We start from the raw sequence: 19,617 nt of genomic DNA on the forward strand, positions 1-19,617 counted from the left end.
ACTCATAAGGTCCTGTCGCTACGGTAAACCCCATACCCCACTCATAAGGTCCTGTTGCTACGGTAAACCCAGTACCTCACTCATAAGGTCCTGTTGCTACGGTAAACCCCATACCCCACTCATAAGGTCCTGTTGCTACGGTAAACCCCATACCCCACTCATAAGGTCCTGTTGCTACGGTAAACCCCATACCCCACTCATAAGGTCCTGTCGCTACGGTAAACCCCATACCCCACTCATAAGGTCCTGTTGCTACGGTAAACCCCATACCCCACTCATAAGGTCCTGTTGCTACGGTAAACCCCATACCCCACTCATAAGGTCCTGTTGCTATGGTAAACCCCATACCCACCTCATAAGGTCCTGTCGCTACGGTAAATCCCATACCCCACTCATAAGGTCCTGTTGCTACGGTAAACCCCATACCCCACTCATAAGGTCCTGTTGCTATGGTAAACCCCATACCCACCTCATAAGGTCCTGTTGCTACGGTAAATCCCATACCCCACTCATAAGGTCCTGTTGCTACGGTAAACCCCATACCCCACTCATAAGGTCCTGTCGCTACGGTAAACCCCATACCTCACTCATAAGGTCCTGTTGCTACGGTAAACCCCATACCCCACTCATAAGGTCCTGTCGCTACGGTAAACCCCATACCCCACTCATAAGGTCCTGTCGCTACGGTAAACCCCATACCTCACTCATAAGGTCCTGTTGCTACGGTAAACCCCATACCCCACTCATAAGGTCCTGTTGCTACGGTAAACCCCATACCTCACTCATAAGGTCCTGTCGCTACGGTAAACCCCATACCCCACTCATAAGGTCCTGTCGCTACGGTAAACCCCATACCTCACTCATAAGGTCCTGTTGCTACGGTAAACCCCATACCCCACTCATAAGGTCCTGTCGCTACGGAAAAACCCCATACCTCACTCATAAGGTCCTGTCGCTACGGTAAACCCCATACCCCACTCATAAGGTCCTGTTGCTACGGTAAACCCAGTACCTCACTCATAAGGTCCTGTTGCTACGGTAAACCCCATACCCCACTCATAAGGTCCTGTTGCTACGGTAAACCCCATACCCCACTCATAAGGTCCTGTTGCTACGGTAAACCCCATACCCCACTCATAAGGTCCTGTTGCTACGGTAAACCCCATACCCCACTCATAAGGTCCTGTTGCTACGGTAAACCCCATACCCCACTCATAAGGTCCTGTTGCTACGGTAAACCCCATATCCCACTCATAAGGTCCTGTTGCTATGGTAAACCCCATACCCACCTCATAAGGTCCTGTTGCTACGGTAAATCCCATACCCCACTCATAAGGTCCTGTTGCTACGGTAAACCCCATACCCCACTCATAAGGTCCTGTTGCTATGGTAAACCCCATACCCACCTCATAAGGTCCTGTTGCTACGGTAAATCCCATACCCCACTCATAAGGTCCTGTTGCTACGGTAAACCCCATACCCCACTCATAAGGTCCTGTTGCTATGGTAAACCCCATACCCACCTCATAAGGTCCTGTCGCTACGGTAAATCCCATACCCCACTCATAAGGTCCTGTTGCTACGGTAAACCCCATACCCCACTCATAAGGTCCTGTTGCTATGGTAAACCCCATACCCACCTCATAAGGTCCTGTTGCTACGGTAAATCCCATACCCCACTCATAAGGTCCTGTTGCTACGGTAAACCCCGTACCCCACTCATACTGGAGCCTGTTTACAGCAACAACATAAAAAGCTTTTCAAGTGAATGTTATTTGGCTAGCACTATTACACAATAGGCAAGGCTCGGCGTTTTCGGTTTTCACTTTTCAAAGCCATCCAGCATGGCGAGTTTCGCCACAAGAGGACACTGTTACATAACCTTACATGAACAGGAACAACCTTTGGATCCATGGAAACATACAATCTGGGTGAAAATCAGTTCGAACCGATCTGCACCTTTCAAAAAAAAAATCTGGGTGTTTTTCGGTGAAAACCGGTAAAAACCGGTTACGCCGAGCCTTGACGACAGGATGACACTGCAGCCGGATGTGTAGCAGTTGGCCGACACCAGCTTGCTCCACACCGAATCGACTGAAAAGATTCCTCCATCCATCACTCAGTCTGACTCCTAACAACTACTACCGGAGTTCCCCTTTCAATGCTCTTATGATCACCGCAGGAAGAGCCCCATTGTGGAGCCCCATTGTGGATCCCCATTGTGGATCCCCATTGTGGATCCCCATTGTGGGTCCCCATTGTGGACCGCCACCTTGTAGGAAACATCCGTCACTAGAACAGCTGCCACAAGCAAAACCACGATTTGTCGCGATAAAAGCCTTGGACGGCCTTTCCCCCTCTTACCTCTCTCTTCAGGGCCTCTCTGCTCCGCTCCAGTCTCCAAGCCTCTCTCTCCGCCTCCTCGCACTGCCCCGCCTTCTCCCTCAGCCTCTCTGCCTCCTCGCTGGCCAGTTTAAGCTGGGTTTCCAGGCTGGCCAGTCGCGTGCCGTTGTCCGTGATGCTTTGGTGCAGCAGGCGGTTCTCCGCCTCGACCTCTCTCACCCGGGCTTCGCTGTCAGCCTGGGCGCGTTCGCGGAGAGACGCGACTGCGTCCGACAGGTGCTGCCGCTCGTTTTCCAACTCTGAAATCTGATTGGATGGGAAAGGGCAAAAGAGAACATCGGCAAAAAATTTAAAAAAAATCCAAAAACGGTTGGACTGGAGAAGAGTAGAGGAGATTCACGAAGAGCGCCGGACATTTTTCACTTCCTCAGCTCCGAAAACGAATCGAAAGGTTTTACACTACGATTGTGCGGTGCACGGAGAGTGTGTGTGTATCTTCATCACCTGTCGATCTTTCTCTGCCCGCAGTGTGTGTATCTCTCGCTCTAGAGCTTGTTTCTCCTTCAGTAGCTCCTCCCCCAGCGATTCCATGTCCTGATTGGTCAGCCTCTCCTGGTCCAGTAGGCCTTGAAGATGCTCCAGCTAGCCAACAAACAGAAACCGCTAACACATCTACCTGCACCCGAAGCCCCTCGACGAGAGGCCGGACGCAAAGCACCCACAAGACCAGACCGCCATCTTTTACAGCGGGGAGTGGTCTATAGCTCAGGTTCTGAGAGATATACTGATATACACGGCCAATTGTGTCTGTAGGGATGCCCGACCAAGCCGGAGGTAACGCGGGGATTCGAACCAGCAATCCCCATGTTGGTAGGCAACAGAATAGACCACTACACTGCCCGGACGCCCACCCAGCCCACTATATTTTTTTTGTAATTACATCAGTGATATGAAATGACAGCTAATGAAAAACTTCATCCATAACCCTGTGCACCCCGTTCGAACCCATAACCTCCCCTCGAGCCAAAGATCAACGTTTAAAACACTTCTTCCTTCTACATGGCTGCTGGGGTCCCGTCCTTGTCTGTCTCTCTGTTTATGCATCAGGCTATCCCTTGGTCCACCCCTCCCCCCCTTCCTACCTTCTTGCTGAGTCCCTGGTTCTCCCTGTCCAGCACCTGGGAGACCAGCTGCTGCTCCTGCAGGATGTGGTTCTCCTCCTTATGTCTCTCTATGGAGGCCTGCAGCTCCCGGTTCTCCTTCTCCAGCTTCAATACCCGGCTGGACACGCACTCATTTAGTTCATGGACTAATGATTTGCGGGCTAGAGGGAAGAGGAAGAAAAAAGTGAGAATGCTGCAGAGACACTCAGCATGTGGACCGATGACTCATGAGGTACAGGGGTGGGTGTAACCTGGATAGAGCAGAGCAGAACAGAACAGAACAGAACAGAACAGAATCATGTCTCACTCTCGGTATTGGTATTATCGTGGTTCTTGGTCAGCTGCTCCAGTTCCCAGCCCAGATGGGCGGATTCATTCATGCTCTGTTTCTGTCCAATCTCCAGCAGCATGTTCTCCTCCACTAGCTCCTCCAGTCTACGGCGTTCGCTGTCTCGCTCCTGCAGACAGCACAGAGATAAGCAACTAAATGGAGGCGAGAGCCGAGCACACGCTACAGGACTTCTCACGTCATAACCAATATGAGAAACATGGGGGACCGTACCCACGGGGACATTTTCACCGAGTTTGTCTTTCAGTCATCACAACACCCACTAGATGATTAGGTAAAGACATCACACTATAATAACCGCCAAGCAGAGTCCAGATTTTCAGAGCTCCTGTTATTTTAAACCAGCAGTTAGTGGCAACACAACTCTTTGGATACCAACTGCCACTAAAAATCAAAGAAGAAGAAAAGGACTTGCAGAAACAACGTCGGCCAAACAAACATGGAGATTGACAGCCAGACACGACTTGTCAGGCTCGTTGTGTGTTTTGTTTTATGGGGAAAAAAAATTCAACAATTAAACAATGAAAGATGTTATTGTTTTGTTGTCTTGAGTTCCCGACTTGCTGCCTCCCAGTCAGCTTAGCTCTCACCGGATGTTGTGGGTTGCCGTGATTCCATCGCTGCTCCCCTCACCACACAAGATTTCCAGTCGTAGATATCAAACGTGTGATATTATGGGAGCAGCTCCAACTGGCTTGCTAGTAAATCGGGAGGCTACAGACTGACTCTGGACCCAGCAGGACACCTAGCAGGACACCTAGCAGGACACCTAGCAAGACACCTAGCAGGACACCTAGCAAGACACCTAGCAGGACACCTAGCAAGACACCTAGCAGGACACCTAGCAAGACACCTGGCAAGACACCTAGCAGGACACCTAACAGGACACCTAGCAGGACACCTAGCAGGACACCTAGCAAGACACCTAGCAGGACACCTAGCAGGACACCTAGCAAGACACCTAGCAGGACACTTAGCAGGACACCTAGCAGGACACCTAGCAGGACACCTAGCCGGACACCTAGCAAGACACCTAGCAGGACACTTAGCAGGACACCTAGCAGGACACCTAGCAGGACACCTAGCAGGACACTTAGCTAGACACCTAGCAGGACACCTAGCAGGACACCTAGCAGGACACCTAGCAAGACACCTAGCAGGACACCTAGCAAGACACCTAGCAGGACACCTAGCAGGACACCTAGCAGGGCAAGGAGCATCTGAATCAGTTCTGAAGCAGCGTCGAAACTGGGACCAACCCCCGATTCTGAAGAGGGAGGCATTGGGCCTAAAACTGTGGTGTCTGGGGTGTCCCGGTAGTGTAGCAGTCTATTCCGTTGCCTACCAACATGGGGCTCGCTGGTTTGAGTCCCTGTGTTACCTTCAGCTTGGTCGGGCATCCCTACAGATACAATTGGCCCTGTCTGCGGGTGGGAAGCCGGATGTGGGTATGTGTCCTGGTCGCTGCAGTAGCGCCTCCTCTGGTCGGTCGGGGCGCCTGTTCAGGGGGAGGGGGAACTGGGGAGAATAGCGTGATCCTCCCACGTGCTACATCCCCCTGGTGAAACTCCTCACTGTCAGGTGAAAAGAAGCAGCTGGCGACTCCACGTGTATGGGAGGAGGCATGTGGTAGTCTGCAGCCCTCCCCGGATCATCAGAGGGGGTGGAGCAGCAACCGGGACAGCTCAGAAGAGTGGGGTAATTGGCCAGGTACAACTGGGGGGGAAGGGGGGGGGGTCCCAAACAATAAAAAATTGTGGTGTTCATCATCTAGATGTGCGTGGCTGGAGGCAGGCAGAGACAGAGACAGCCATAAATATTCAGACAGACAGATGAATGGATAGCTCCATACAGCAAGACAGGCAGACTAAGATAAGTCGCTAAATGGACAGACAGACTGGCAGACAGACAGATAGCCACATAGATACAGATAGAGACAAACAGCTATGCTATAGATAGACTGGCGGACATAAATAGTGTAGGTAGACATACAGACAGGCAGGCAGACAGACAGACAGACAGACAGACAGACATAGAGAGACAGAGTCACTCAGGTGGTTTTCCATGACTTCCAGCTTAATTTCCATTACCAAAAGGAAAACCTTTCTGTGGAAGTGCCACTGTGACTGGGTGTTTCGGCGGGACGTGTGATGTGGAAATAGTGCTGTATTTGACCCACTCTTACTCCCCCACACCTTTTGCAAGCCGCATTTTGTTCTTGTCCATGTTAAGCCAACAAAGCCACTGTGGTTAACTGACATGAGAGCTGGCCAGCCTCTGCATACACACAAAATTATGATTTCACAACCTCCCCGGGGGCTACGCAACGGTTTCAACTTTACTGACTTCTGCAGGCGTTCCACGGCCGCATGATGGAGGTACTTTATTAAACCCCGTGAGGAAACTACACTCTGCTATGAGCAGTGGGCAGGCGTCGCGCAGCACCCGGGGACCAACCCCAGGGTCGTCTTGCCATGCCTTGCTCAGGGGCACAGACGGGAGTATAAACCCTAACATGGTGGGAGAAACCGGAGCACCCGGAGAAAACCCACCGCAGACACGGGGAGAACATGCAAACTCCACACAGAGGACGACCTGGGATGACCCCCCCGAGGTTGGACAACCCCCAGGTTCGAACCCAGGACCTTCTTGCTGTGAGGCGACAGCACTAACCACTGGGCCAGCGTGCTACATATGAACCCTAGACAGATTAGACAGACAGACAGACAGACAGACAGACAGACAGACAGACAGAGTTAGACAGACAGACAGACAGACAGACAGACAGACAGACAGAGTTAGACAGACAGACAGACAGAGTTAGACAGACAGACAGATTAGACAGACAGACAGACAGACAGACAGACAGACTAGACAGACAGACAGACAGGCAGAGAGTCAGTCAGACAGACAGACAGACAGAGTTAGACAGACAGACAGGCAGAGAGTCAGTCAGACAGACAGACAGACAGACTAGACAGACAGACAGACAGACAGACAGACAGACAGACAGACAGACAGACAGACAGACAGACAGACAGACAGACAGATTAGACAGACAGACAGACAGAGAGTCAGTCAGACAGACAGATTACCATTTCCAGGTCTTGTACTTTAGCCCGAAGTAAAAGGCTATCTTTCTCCAGAGTGTGGAGTTTATCACAGCGCCCTCTCAAGGCTGACAGCTGCTCCTCCAACAACGCCTTTGTTTCCATTAGAGTCAGGTTATCCTCACGGAGCTCCTAAATACAAAAGCCACGCACGCACACACACACACACACACACACACATACACACAAACAGTGAATGGCCTGCCAGCGCCAGCTGCCATGTGAGCCGAGCTTCAGATGGAGTCCAGGTCTGTGCTGCTAGTGGACAGACTTCTGAGGTTTACTCAGAGTTAGACGATACAAGTGTTTTTGTCCTGTTCTAGTGGACAGACTTGCACATCCACACATTCGTAAGACACTGGAACTAAAACCACACATGTGATCGCGTACATGTTCAGGTACACGACACAGCCACATACAGTAGTACTTCATTGCATGCGGTTTATACTCGACCTGAGTGTGACAGAAGTCAGAGTCGTCTTGCCCAGCTTTAGACTATTAATAGCTTTAAACTTAGGAGCAAATATTATGATTTGTTTATCTAACATCTTTTAGTTCGATTTACTCCCTTTCATCCCAACTGGACATGTCAAATTCAAAATTGGTGGGAAGATGGCAACGCGAATTCACGTTTGCAGCGGCCTCGCCCAGCACCGGTGTGGGAAGACGGTAGCGTGAACTTGTGTTTGCGGCGGCCTCACCCAGTACCGTCCATGCAGCATCTTGGTCCACGTCTAGGTTTGTTTTGTCTTCGATGGCTGGGAGAGCTGGTGCTGGATCGGCTGGGAGAGCTTGGTCTGCTGCATCCGGTGGGCCCTGGGACCACGGCCCTGCTTGAGCTGCGCCCGAGGAGGAAACACCAGGGGCGGTCTGACGGGACGCAGAAGCGGGGCAGGCTAAGCTAACTGCTAGCCCATGCAGACCGGCAGTTCCAATACACTGAGGGCGGTCTGGTGGCGGCCTCGCCTAGCCGTGGCTGTGTTTTAGTGTTGTCATGTGGAGTGCGGGGAGGTGTGTCGAGGGTGTCTGGTTGGGAGAGCTGGCGCTGGACTGGCTGGGAGAGCTTGGTCTGCTGCATCCAGTGGGCCCAGGGACCACGCCCCTGCTCGAGCTGCGCCCGAGGAGGAAACACCAGGGGCGGTCTAACAGGACTTGGAAGTGGGGCAAGCTAAGCTAACTGCTAGCCCATGCAGACCGGCAGTTCCAATAACACTGAGGGCGGTCTGGTGGTGGCCTCGCCTAGCCTTGGCTGTGTTTTAGTGTTGTCATGTGGAGTGCGGGGAGGTGTGTTGAGGGTGTCTGGTTGGGAGAGCTGGCGCTGGATTGGCTGGGAGAGTTTGGTCTGCTGCATCCAGTGGGCCCTGGGACCACGGCCCTGCTCGAGCTGCGCCCAAGGAGGAAACACCAGGGGCGGTCTGACGGGATGCGGAAGCGGGGCAGGCTAAGCTAACTGCTAGCCCATGCAGCCCGGCAGCTCCGACAGTCACCCTGGCTGGCGGTCGTTGTCTGGACAGTGGGGTTTGGACTGTGTTGCCCCGAGTGGACCGTGTTGCTTACCGTTTGTGTGTCTCTCTGTGTTTGCATGTTTTTGGTGGTGTCATTTTTGGGAATTTGGGATGTGTGTTCTTGTGTGGCACTGCTGTGGGCTGGGGGGGAACTGAATTTCGTTTCTGCTGTGTACACAACTCCATGAAAGAAGCGACGTTAAATTGTTCGTGATCCCCGATACTGCAGAGACGCCACCAGTGCGCTGCATTCCGCCCATTTCTACTGTGTTTCCCCTTCCTGTTCTTCGTAACGGAAACACACCCAAGTCACTTTGCACCAGCGGCTGTGCCATATTTACTGGGCGTGCAGTGTGCACAGGCTCGACCGCGGTACGACACCGCAGGGGAAGGGTGTTTATTGCGGGTTGTGTTTCGGTGCAGCGCCTCACGTACCTCCACCCTCGTCTTGTAGAAATGCACGTCGTTGAGCTTCTCTTTGCACCGCGTCAGTTCGGTCTCGAGCCGGTCCACTCGGGCGGCTCGCTCCCTCAGTGAGTCCACCTCATCCCGATACACACGCACGGAGCGCGCCTCACAAGACAGGGACTGGTTCTGTGGAACAGACACACACATACACACACACACACACACAGGTTTGTGCTTCATTCTGGTTAACAACACTACAGAGAAGCTGCCATGACACCAAACCTTAAACATGAAACTCTCAGATTCACTGACAGGCTGACGAGGCTCCTGACTCCGTCTGAACTGACACGCTGTGATACCGCGCTGCACAAATACAAACAGACAGGACATGACGGGACTGCTGTCTATCTAAAACTGGAGGTCTCGCCGCCGGTGGTGAAACTCCTCACTGTCAGGTGAAAAGAAGCGGCTGGCGACTCCGCATGTATCAGAGGAGGCGTGCGGTAGTCTGCAGCCCTCCCTGGATCGAGAGAGGGGGGCGGCTCAGAAGAATGGGGCAATTGGCCAGATACAATTGGGGAGAAAGGGGGGGGGGGTTTAAAGGAATATGAAAAGAGCACCAGTAAATTCATTAAAACTCACTCTAAAGGCGCAATCTGTAAAAAATCCTCCAGTGGGCGCTGTCAGCAGCCATGGCGACCAGGAGGAGCTGAAAGATCAGCAACCATCCCGTTGAGCCATGCTGGCCCACCAGTGACAGGGCCAACGCTAATGGCGTCGTCTTATTTCACCAGCTGTCCCATGCAGAACACCCTCCAGAAGTTCCCGGTAATGTCGCACAACACGTGTGTAACATGTGTGATTTAGCAAACATGGCTGCTGATGATGATGATGATGATGATGATGATGATGCTTGCGTGTGCAGCAGTAGCGTGGCTAGTTTGGCATTGGTTTTCATGCCTTAAACGCTGCTGCTGCTGGGTGTTCCCCCCCTCCCCCCCCCCCCCCTCTCAAAAGTCATACCTATATTTATCTAATTTTGGAGCGGCGATTATCACGTGAGCTTCGTTTGCCATGGGGCGAGGCCTTTAGGAATTCCGTGGCGTGGTGCTGCAGAGCCGGATAGTCATACCGGACTGCTGCAACACGGAGAGAGAGAGAGACGAACCTGCCAGGACATGTGGTTTTTGTGTGAAAGGACGCTGGATTTCTAAAAGGTGGGGCACCCTCTATTGGGTTTGTTCGCCAAAAGATTCTGGGGCCAGGATATCTCAGCTATCATTTCGCAAGTGGTATAGCTCGACAGCGCCCCCTACCCCTCAACACATGACAGTCATTTGCTGTGATAAAGTTTTACTGGCTGCCCCTTTAAAGCAGATCGACACAACATAAATATCATTCACAACACATTTTCTATCCTTCATACCTCCCCACGATTTGTAAATCTAGACAAAATTCTACTTCCTGGGGCGTCCGGATGGCGTGGCGGTCTATTCCGTTGCCTACCAACATGGGGATCGCTAGTTCGAATCCCCATGTTATCTCCGGCTTGGTCGGGCGTCCCTACAGATACAATTGGCTGTGTCTGTGGGTGGGAAGCCGGATGTGGGTATGTGTCCTAGTCGCTGCACTAGCGCCTCCTCTGGTCAGTCGGAGCACCTGGTCAGGGAGGAGGGGGAACTGGGAGGAATAGCGTGATCCTCCCACACACTACGCCCCCCCCCTGGAGAAACTCCTCACTGTCAGGTGAAAAGAAGCGGCTGGCGACTCCACATGTATGGGAGGAGGCATGTGGTAGTCTGCAGCCCTCCCCGGATCGGCAGAGGGGGTGGAGCAGAGACCGGGACGACTCGGGAGAGTGGGGTGATTGGCCAAGTACAATCGGGGAGGGAAAGAGGGAAAAAATCCCCCCAAAAAAAATCTACTTCGAGTGGATTTATTTTGATTGACTTAAAGCCCTCTGTGAGGGGAGGAGGTGGGAGGGGATGAGGTGGGAGGAATGCATTGTCACTGGTGTTACAAGAGGGCCTCAAATCCACTTCAGTCCTTTCAATCCTAGTCTCTCTCATATACAGTGTGGTGTATCTGAAATGAAACAGTTCCTTTTTTGGGGGGGGGGTTTCCCCCCCTTTTCTCCCCAATTGTACTTGGCCAATTACCCCACCCCATTTGAGCTGTCCCAGTCGCTGCTCCACCCCCTCTGCCGATCCGTGGAGGGCAGCAGACTACCACATGCCTCCTCCCATACACGTGGAGTCACCCGCCACTTCTTTTCACCTGACAGTGAGGAGTTTCTCCAGGGGGGGGGCGTAGTCTGTGGGAGGATCACGCTATTCCCCCCTGAACAGGCGCCCCAACTGACCAGAGGAGGCGCTAGTGCAGCAACCAAGAGACACACCCACATCCGGTGTCCCGACTGCAGACACGTCCAGTGGTGTCTGTAGGGACACCCGACCAAGCTGGAGGTAACACGGGGACCTGAACTGGGATCCCCATGTTGGTAGGCAAGGGAATAGACCGCCATGCCACCCGGACGCCCGAAATGAAACGGTTCTGACATGAGGTGAACAGCCACTGACCTCTTGTTTCAGTCTATTCAACTCCTGATCCAGTCGCTCCACTTCGTGCTTTGAATCCATCAGCTGTTCTATCTTCTCCTCTCTACACACACACACACACACACACACACACACACACACACACACGTGTCCAAACACAAAATCAAGAGGTTCACTTTAAAAACGCTGGGTTCGGCAGCAAGTCTGGCCCCACACCTACAGTAATGTCTACGTGGGCTAACACAGATTACAGACTGATGACCACACCACAGTGTCTGCAGGACCACAGACCGGCCTCCCTTTCAGCCCTGCTGCTGTCTACATATAACAACCCTGCCCTCTCTGGTGACTTTCTTCTGCTGCCCGTGTAGGAGTTGACCCCTTGGCAGTCTCAGGTTTGAACAGACAGACGCGAGTCCTGGACAGCGTAGTGCGGTTCTGCCGTCTAATGACTTCCAGTTGCTCTGTCTGGATACCGTCTGGATACCGCTGCTCAGTTTTTCCAGGGCTGACTAGGTCTTGTTGCTTCAATCACGTCGGAAAATTTTATTGCCAGCAAATCATTAGAAAATAGCGCTGGCTCTCTTTGTCCCCATTTCTTGCTTTCTACATTCCTCCAAAGTGAACTAGTAAGTCACAAGTATGGAGGCCAGGCTCACACAAAGACTGACGATATCTCATCTCATCTCATCTCATCTCATTTCATTTCATCTCATCTCATCTCATCTCATTTCATTTCATTTCATCTCATCTCATCTCATCTCATCTCATCTCATTTCATTTCATTTCATCTCATCTCATCTCATCTCATTTCATCTCATCTCATCTCATTTCATCTCATTTCATCTCATCTCATCTCATCTCATTTCATCTCATCTCATCTCATCTCATCTCATTTCATCTCATCTCATTTCATCTCATCTCATCTCATCTCATCTCATCTTCAGCCGCTTCTCCGGGGTCGGGTCGTGGCGGCAGCAAGCTAAGTAGGGCACTCCAGACGTCCCTCCCCCCAGCAACACCCTCCAGCTCCTCCTGGGAGGATCCCAAGGCGTTCCCAGGCCAGATTGGGCATGTAGTCCCTCCAGCGAGTTCTGGGTCTACCCCGGGGTCTCCTCCCAGTAGGCCGTGCCCGGTAAACCTCCAAAGGAAGGCGCCCAGGGGTCATCCTAATCAGATGTCTGAACCACCTCAACTGGCTCCTTTCGATGTGAAGGAGCAGCGGCTCTACTCCGAGCTCCCTCCGGATGTCCGAGCTCCTCACCCTGTCTCTAGGGCTGAGCCCAGACACCCTACTGAAGATACATACTATATATATATTTTATAAATTTATTTCTGATTTTTCTCCCAATTTAGTGGCCAACTGATCCCTATCCTAGATTAAACACCCGCCCTCGTACCGGATGCGTTCGCCAACCGCGTCTCTCCGGCCGGCATAGTCGGATCTGGCAAGACCGAGGTGCGAACCCCGGTCCCCCGGTGGGCAACTACAGCGACACAAAGCCAACGTTTAGACCGCTGCACCACCGTGGAGGCTAGACTGAAGACATACTGAAGTGAGTAGTGACCATAAGTATGAGCTAGATACTGATCTACATCCCAGGTCCACCATGGAACAGTAATTTACATGTATAATTCTGACAGATGATGTGTTTAACAATGGAGATTGGAGAGGAGAGATGGGAGACTGAAGGTGTGTATGGGACAACTGCGGCGCTCCGGCAGCATTCCCATCTGAATGACTCACAGTTCCTGTCGGTATCTCCGCAGCTTAGCCTTGGTATCAGCCAGCTCCACTGACAGATGCTGTTTCTCCTCCTTTGTCAGTCCACATGTGGCCCGCTCGCCTTTACTCGCCACATCACCTCCGGAGTCCGGCCCCGTCCCTGGGCTGCCCAGACCCAGAGACCGGCAACCTGTCTGGGGCTCCTGACTGGACAGGTAGTCCCTCTCGTGGGTCAGGTCCACAATCATCTAGAGGATGAAAGAGTTTACGTTTTCACCAGCTGTGTATCTTTATGTAAGTCCATGTCTGACTCTGTGTGTGTGTGTGTGTGTGTGTGTGTGTGTGTGTGTGCGTGTACAAAAGCTCTCAGTACTTCGTTCGCCTTGTCTCTCTGGTCAATCAGTTGCTGTAGTGACACGGCCATGTTGCGGGACAGAGGGTCCAGCTCCTCCCGCGACAGCTCTGCCTCCTCCTCTAGCCAGGACATGTCTAAAACATTCTGTTGGTTATGGGTCACCTGGAATATAGAAAGACACACACACACACACACACAACACACAGAGAAACACAAGACAATTCCAGCAGCTGTAGGTCATATGTAATTAGGGTGGTTACCAATAAAAAAGGTAGCAGGGAAGCAAACTGCGTGTCGTGCAAGATGGTATCTGCTTGATTAGCTTGCTTTGAGACAAGGTCAGGCTGCTTCCCGTCCACACACCACAACACAACACAACACAACACAACACAGTGAGGTGATGTTACTCGCACAAGACCAGAACACAGACAGTGTGAGCACAATCCATCCAGAACTCTCAGCGAGGCTGCAGTGGGAGGACGATCTGAAAGTACTGTTGTTGTGGCTGGCAGAGTTAGATGCTTCCTGTCTTCAACCCACCCACATCAATACCACAATGCACCATGGGTAAGGGCAACCAGTGCCAACTTATACCAATCACACTGGAACAAGTGGATTATTTTTTCATCTTATATACATTATTACAGATGGCGGCCTCACCCAGTACCAGTGTGGGAAGATGGCGGCGCGAATTCACATTTGTGGCGGCCTCACCCGGTACCGTCCATGCAGTGTCTTTGCCCACGTCTGCATCTAAGTTTGTCTTCGTGTGATGGCTGGGACAGCTGGTGCTGGATCGGCTGGGACAGCTTGGTCTGCTGCATCCTGTGGGCCCAGGGACCACGGCCCTGCCTGGAGCTGTGCCCGAAGAGGAAACACCGAGGGCGGTCTGACGGGACGTGGGGCAGGCTAAGCTAACTGCTAGCCCATGCAGACCGGCAGTTCCGACAATGCCAAGGGCGGTCTGGCGGTGGCCTCGCCTGGCCTTGACTGTGTTTTTAGTGTCGTTGTGTGGAGTGGGGGAGGTGTGTTGAAGGTGTCTGGCTGGGAGAGCTAGCGCTGGATTGGCCGAGGGAGCCTGGTCTGCTGCATCTTGTGGGCTCAAGGACTACGGCCCTCACCAGAGCTGCATTTGAAGCTGAAACACCAAGGGCGGTCTGAGAGGATGCGGAAGTAGGACAGGCTAAGCTAACGGCTAACCCATGCAGACTGGCAGTTCTGACACCCCACATGTGGGTGTAACGTACGCAGGTATCAGGGGTACCAGGGGCTAAGGGGGCATCAGGGGTACCTCATCAGGGATACCGTTCGGTCATCCTGTGCGGCTCAACAGTATAGTAACACCAGTACACGCCTGACCCCATGGCAGCACATACCCTGAACACGGCACTGATGCTGCCGTGGTTAGGAGTTCAAGTCCCGCTGGGGCCGCCCTACTGGACGGGGAGGACAAGAACACAGCACCAAAACCAAGTCTTTCATTCACTGACGCTTTGTGTTAATATCTTCTTTCACATAACTACTGGCATGTCTTGGAAGTGATTTCAAACACTCGGCAGTTATTCGAGCGCCACCCTCCAGCCTGCCGATGGAGCAGGTGGAAGGAACATCATGGTGCACCGAACAAACTCGCGGCTCTTCCGTCACAGGATGCGGGAGAGACTCGGACTGTACCCACCTCCTGAATGTGAGAGACGATGGCAGCCTGGGTCTCGATGTCCAACAGCTTGATCTTCTCTATCATCTCCTCCTTATGCTCACACTGCACACACACACACACACACACACACACACACACACACACACACACACACACAAACACAGAGTGAAATACAAGAATCTGCTTTTTAAGTAATACACTCAACCCCCCCCCCTTTCCCCCCCAGTTGTATCTGGCCAATCACCCCACTCTTCCGAGTCGTCCCGGTCTCTGCTCCACCCCCTCTGCCGATCCGGGGAGGGCTGCAGACTACCACATGCCTCCTCCCATACATGTGGAGTCACCAGCCCCTTCTTTTCACCTGACAGTGAGGAGTTTCACCAGGGGGACGTAGCGCATGGGAGGATCACGCTATTCCCCCCAGTTCCCCCTCCCCCCTGAACAGGTGCCCCAACCAACCAGAGGAGGCGCTAGTGCAGCAACCAGGACACATACCCACATCCGGCTTCCCACCCACAGACACGGCCAACTGTGTCTGTAGGGACGCCAGACCAAGCCGGAGGTAACACGGGGATTCGAACCAGCGACCCCCGTGTTGGTAGGTAACGGAATAAACCGCCACGCCACCCGGACGTCCTGAAGTAGGTCATTTTGATATAGCTGGCGACGGCAATACAAACAATATTGGCAAGTATTGTGTAGATTATAGAAATGCCACCCGTATAATTGACATATGGAAATGAGGCTGACAAGTGACGACATGTTCCTTTAAGGTGTATTCACAATAAGACCGTTACAGGACGCTTGTCCCACTTGAGGGGGTGACCCTAAACGAGCAGCAACTGAAATCTATGAAGTGTCTTGGTTGGGGAGATGTCATCTTGACATAAGGAGCAGAACTGAGTTGTAACAACTATACATAGATGTCCATCCGTCCATCCATCCATCCATTATCTTATCCTGCTCTCAGGGTCGCGGGGATGCTGGAGCCTATCCCAGCAGTCATTGGGCAACAGGCGGGGAGACACCCTGGACAGGCTGCCAGGCCATCACAGGGCCGAGACACACACACAGGGACAATGTAGTACGGCCGATTCACCGGACCTACTACATGTGGGAGGAAACCAGAGCACCCGGAAGAAACCCACGTGGAGAACATTTAAACTCCACACAGAGGACGACCCCCCCCCGGTTGGACTACCCCGGGGCTCGAACCCAGGACCTTCTTGCTCTGAGGTGACCGTGCTAACCACTGCGCCACCGTGCCGCCCACACAGAGAGGTCATTTTAATTATACCTTTGCAGCTGTAGTGATGTCACCGTCTCATCCCTGTTTATCTTTTTCATCACAACAAAACAGGAAAGGTAGTTTGTGGCAACAGGAAGCGTTAGCAGCACAGCACTGTAGGAAATGTGGTTTCTGATGGGAATGTTACTGGCCAGGAGGGGCTTCATCCCTCCCTCTGCCCTTGTATTAACTCTTCCTTTATTCTTACCCGCTCCCTACCAATCCCTCCTTTCTAATCATCCTTCTCTTTTGCAGAATCAGTAAAACTTGTAACAGGCAGAGGGACAAAAGAAGAGCAAAAAAAATGGAGAAAATGAAGTGAAAGGGGAAGTAGGATGAGAGGGAAAGAGAGAGGGACAATACAAACTAAGGCACAGACAGAAGAGGAGAAGCAAGGGAGAATGAGACAGACAGCAGTTTGGGTTCAAAGCCCTGGGAGAGAAAGAGGAGAGGAGAGACAATAATGATGAAAAGACTAGATCTCTACCCAGATTTCAAGACAAACCAACGAACACACACACACACACACAGTCCTCTCCCCACCAACCTCCCAACAGCACTCAGGATCTGTGTTGAGGACGTGAGTCGGCTCTTCCGGAGACAGAAGACCAGGAAGGCACCGGGCCCGGATGGCGTGTAACCCTCCTGTCTGAAAGTCTGTGCTGACCAGCTGGCCCCCATTTTCACACTGCTCTTAAACAGATCACTGGAGCTGTGTGAAGTCCCCTCCTGCTTCAAGAGCTCCACTATTATCCCGGTCTCCAAGAAACCCATATCACAGGTTTAAATGACTACAGGCCCTAACGCTTGTGGTCATGAAATCCTTCGAGAGACTGGTGTTGGCCCACCTGAAGAGAATCACAGCCCCCCTGCTTGACCCCCTGCAGTTTGGCTATCTAGCAAACAGGTCAGTTGAGGATGCAGTTAACATGGTATTGCATTACATCCTCCAACACCTCGATTCCCCAGGGACATACGCAAGGGTCCTTTTTGTGGACTTCAGCTCAGCGTTCAACACCATAGTCCCAGATATCCTCCACTCCAAACTCACCCGGCTTACTGTACCAGCCCCCATCTGCCAGTGGATTAAACACTTCCTGACAGACAGGAGGCAGCTGATGGGGCTGGGGAAAATCACATCCAGCACCCGGACAATCAGCACTGGCGTCCCCCAGGGATGTGTGCTCTCCCCTCTACTCTTCTCCCTCTACACGAATGACTGCACCTCAGGAGACCCATCTGTTAAACTCCTGAAGTTTGCAGATGACACAACCATCATTGGCCTTATCCAGGATGGTGACAAGTCTGCATATAGACGGGAGGTTGAACAGCTGGCCCTCTGGTGTGGCCATAACAACCTGGAGCTGAACACACTCAAACCAGTGGAGCTGACAGTGGACTTCAGGAGGAGCACCCCTAACACTGCCCCCCACCCACCATACTCAACAGCATGGTGTCTATGGTGAGAACCTACAGATTTCTGGGCTCCACAATCTCCCAGGACCTCGGGTGGGCATCCAACATAGTCACAATCATGAAAAAGGCCCAGCAGAGGATGTACTTTCTCTGCCAGCTCAGGAAGTTCAACCTGCCTCAGGAACTGCTGATTCAGTTCTACACTGCTATAATCCAGTCTGGCCTCTGCACATCCATCACTGTCTGGCTTGGATCGGCCACCAAACAGGAGAGGGACAGACTACAACGGACAGTTAGGCCTGCAGAGAAAATCATTGGTGCCAACCTGCCCTCCATTCAGGACTTATACACCTCCAGGCTCAGGAAACAGGCAGGCAACATGACTGCAGACCCATTACACCCTGGTCACAACCTGTTCCAACTCCTCACCTCTGGTAGGCGCTACAGACTTTCTGCAGGCTGTCATTTAAATGAACACTTAACACTGTCAAATAAATCAACCATGTTGTATATACTGTACTGTACATGTTGTATATACTGTACTGCACATGTTGTATATACTGTACTATACAGTGTATGTGTACTGGTACACTCTGTCATGTCCATCTACCTCAGGCATGTATGTAAGTTAGCTGCTAACATCTATTTCAGCATCTCTGATATATTGTCTGCACCACTGCACTTTATCACCTCTTATTTTACCTCTACATTGTCAATCCTTGTGTATATATCTGAAGATCGTTGTGTTGTTGTGTTGTTATTCTGTTAATTACACTGAGAGCCACGTAACTGGAGTCAAATTCCATGTGTGTCCAAACCTACATGACCAACACATCTAATTCTGATTCTGATGCTAACAGAGCAGAACTACGCAGTTTTGCGAACAGCATACTGTACTTCCCAGGAGAAAAGTCTCGCTCAGCAAAAAACGTGTTGATGCGAGGAAAACAACATATTTATGAAGGTGCATTTATATGGTTTTAAAGTATTTTCAATTGAGTCACAAGATTAAACAGTGTAATCTAGTGGCCTTATTCTAAATGCAGTTTATTTGTCCGACAAAATTACATTGTATAGTCACTGGAATATACATAAGTTGCAGGACCAGCCAGACGAGTAAAGAAACAGCTACTTATAGTCTGGGAAATATGGTAATTATCCCTCAGTTTAATCAATTTATTGAAATATTTACATGTCTACATCTGTCCATCTATCTAATCAGGAGCACTACCCGAGGCCTGCTAGCTGGCTTTGAGTACAAAAAACGACTCTTTTGCTCCATTGTTCTGTCCATCATACCCCGCCCACATAACCAGTCACATCTCGTACCACCCAGCCAGCATTTTCCCACCACCACGCTGACAGAAGCTTTGCTCAGACATGCAAAACTAAACAAACCATAACACACTTGCTTGCAGAGATGGAGGCAGAAAGGGAAAAGATAACGTGCTCAGGTGAGGAAGGGAAATAACAAAAAAGGGAAGAGCAGGTGAAAGAGTCGTTGTGGGTGGGGTGTGCATGTTAGCATGTGTTCTCTTACCTGCACAGCACAGCCTAGTATTAGCAAAAGCAGTCTCTTCATCTCCTCCATGCTCTTGGCTTTGAACAACAGACACAATTGTCAAAACATAGCGTAGGAAAACATGCATGTACACACGTTCTAGTTCTATAATGTCATGATTACAGGTCCCTGGCCCCGAGCACAAGCTGATATACATCAAGGCACAAACACAGAG

General features: G+C 51.6%; 1 protein-coding gene across 2 annotated transcripts in view; it reads right to left on the bottom strand.

Moving 5' to 3' along the window:
* Nucleotides 1–19,617, bottom strand: part of ccdc88c (coiled-coil domain containing 88C) — a 107,152-nt gene that overhangs the window by 44,008 nt on the left and 43,527 nt on the right. For both annotated transcript variants that reach the window (XM_056296532.1, XM_056296531.1), the window contains exons 5-15: nt 19,422–19,480; nt 15,196–15,279; nt 13,536–13,679; nt 13,184–13,410; nt 11,458–11,539; nt 8,906–9,064; nt 6,951–7,097; nt 3,814–3,964; nt 3,486–3,667; nt 2,848–2,985; nt 2,365–2,649 (exon numbers count right to left, since the gene is read on the bottom strand). In XM_056296532.1, the coding sequence (XP_056152507.1) occupies nt 2,365–2,649; nt 2,848–2,985; nt 3,486–3,667; nt 3,814–3,964; nt 6,951–7,097; nt 8,906–9,064; nt 11,458–11,539; nt 13,184–13,410; nt 13,536–13,679; nt 15,196–15,279; nt 19,422–19,480 (1,658 nt within the window). The remainder of the gene's footprint in view (nt 1–2,364; nt 2,650–2,847; nt 2,986–3,485; nt 3,668–3,813; nt 3,965–6,950; nt 7,098–8,905; nt 9,065–11,457; nt 11,540–13,183; nt 13,411–13,535; nt 13,680–15,195; nt 15,280–19,421; nt 19,481–19,617) is intronic.

The sequence above is a fragment of the Lampris incognitus genome, chromosome 16 (assembly GCF_029633865.1).
Source record: "Lampris incognitus isolate fLamInc1 chromosome 16, fLamInc1.hap2, whole genome shotgun sequence".
NCBI classification, from domain to species: domain Eukaryota; kingdom Metazoa; phylum Chordata; class Actinopteri; order Lampriformes; family Lampridae; genus Lampris; species Lampris incognitus.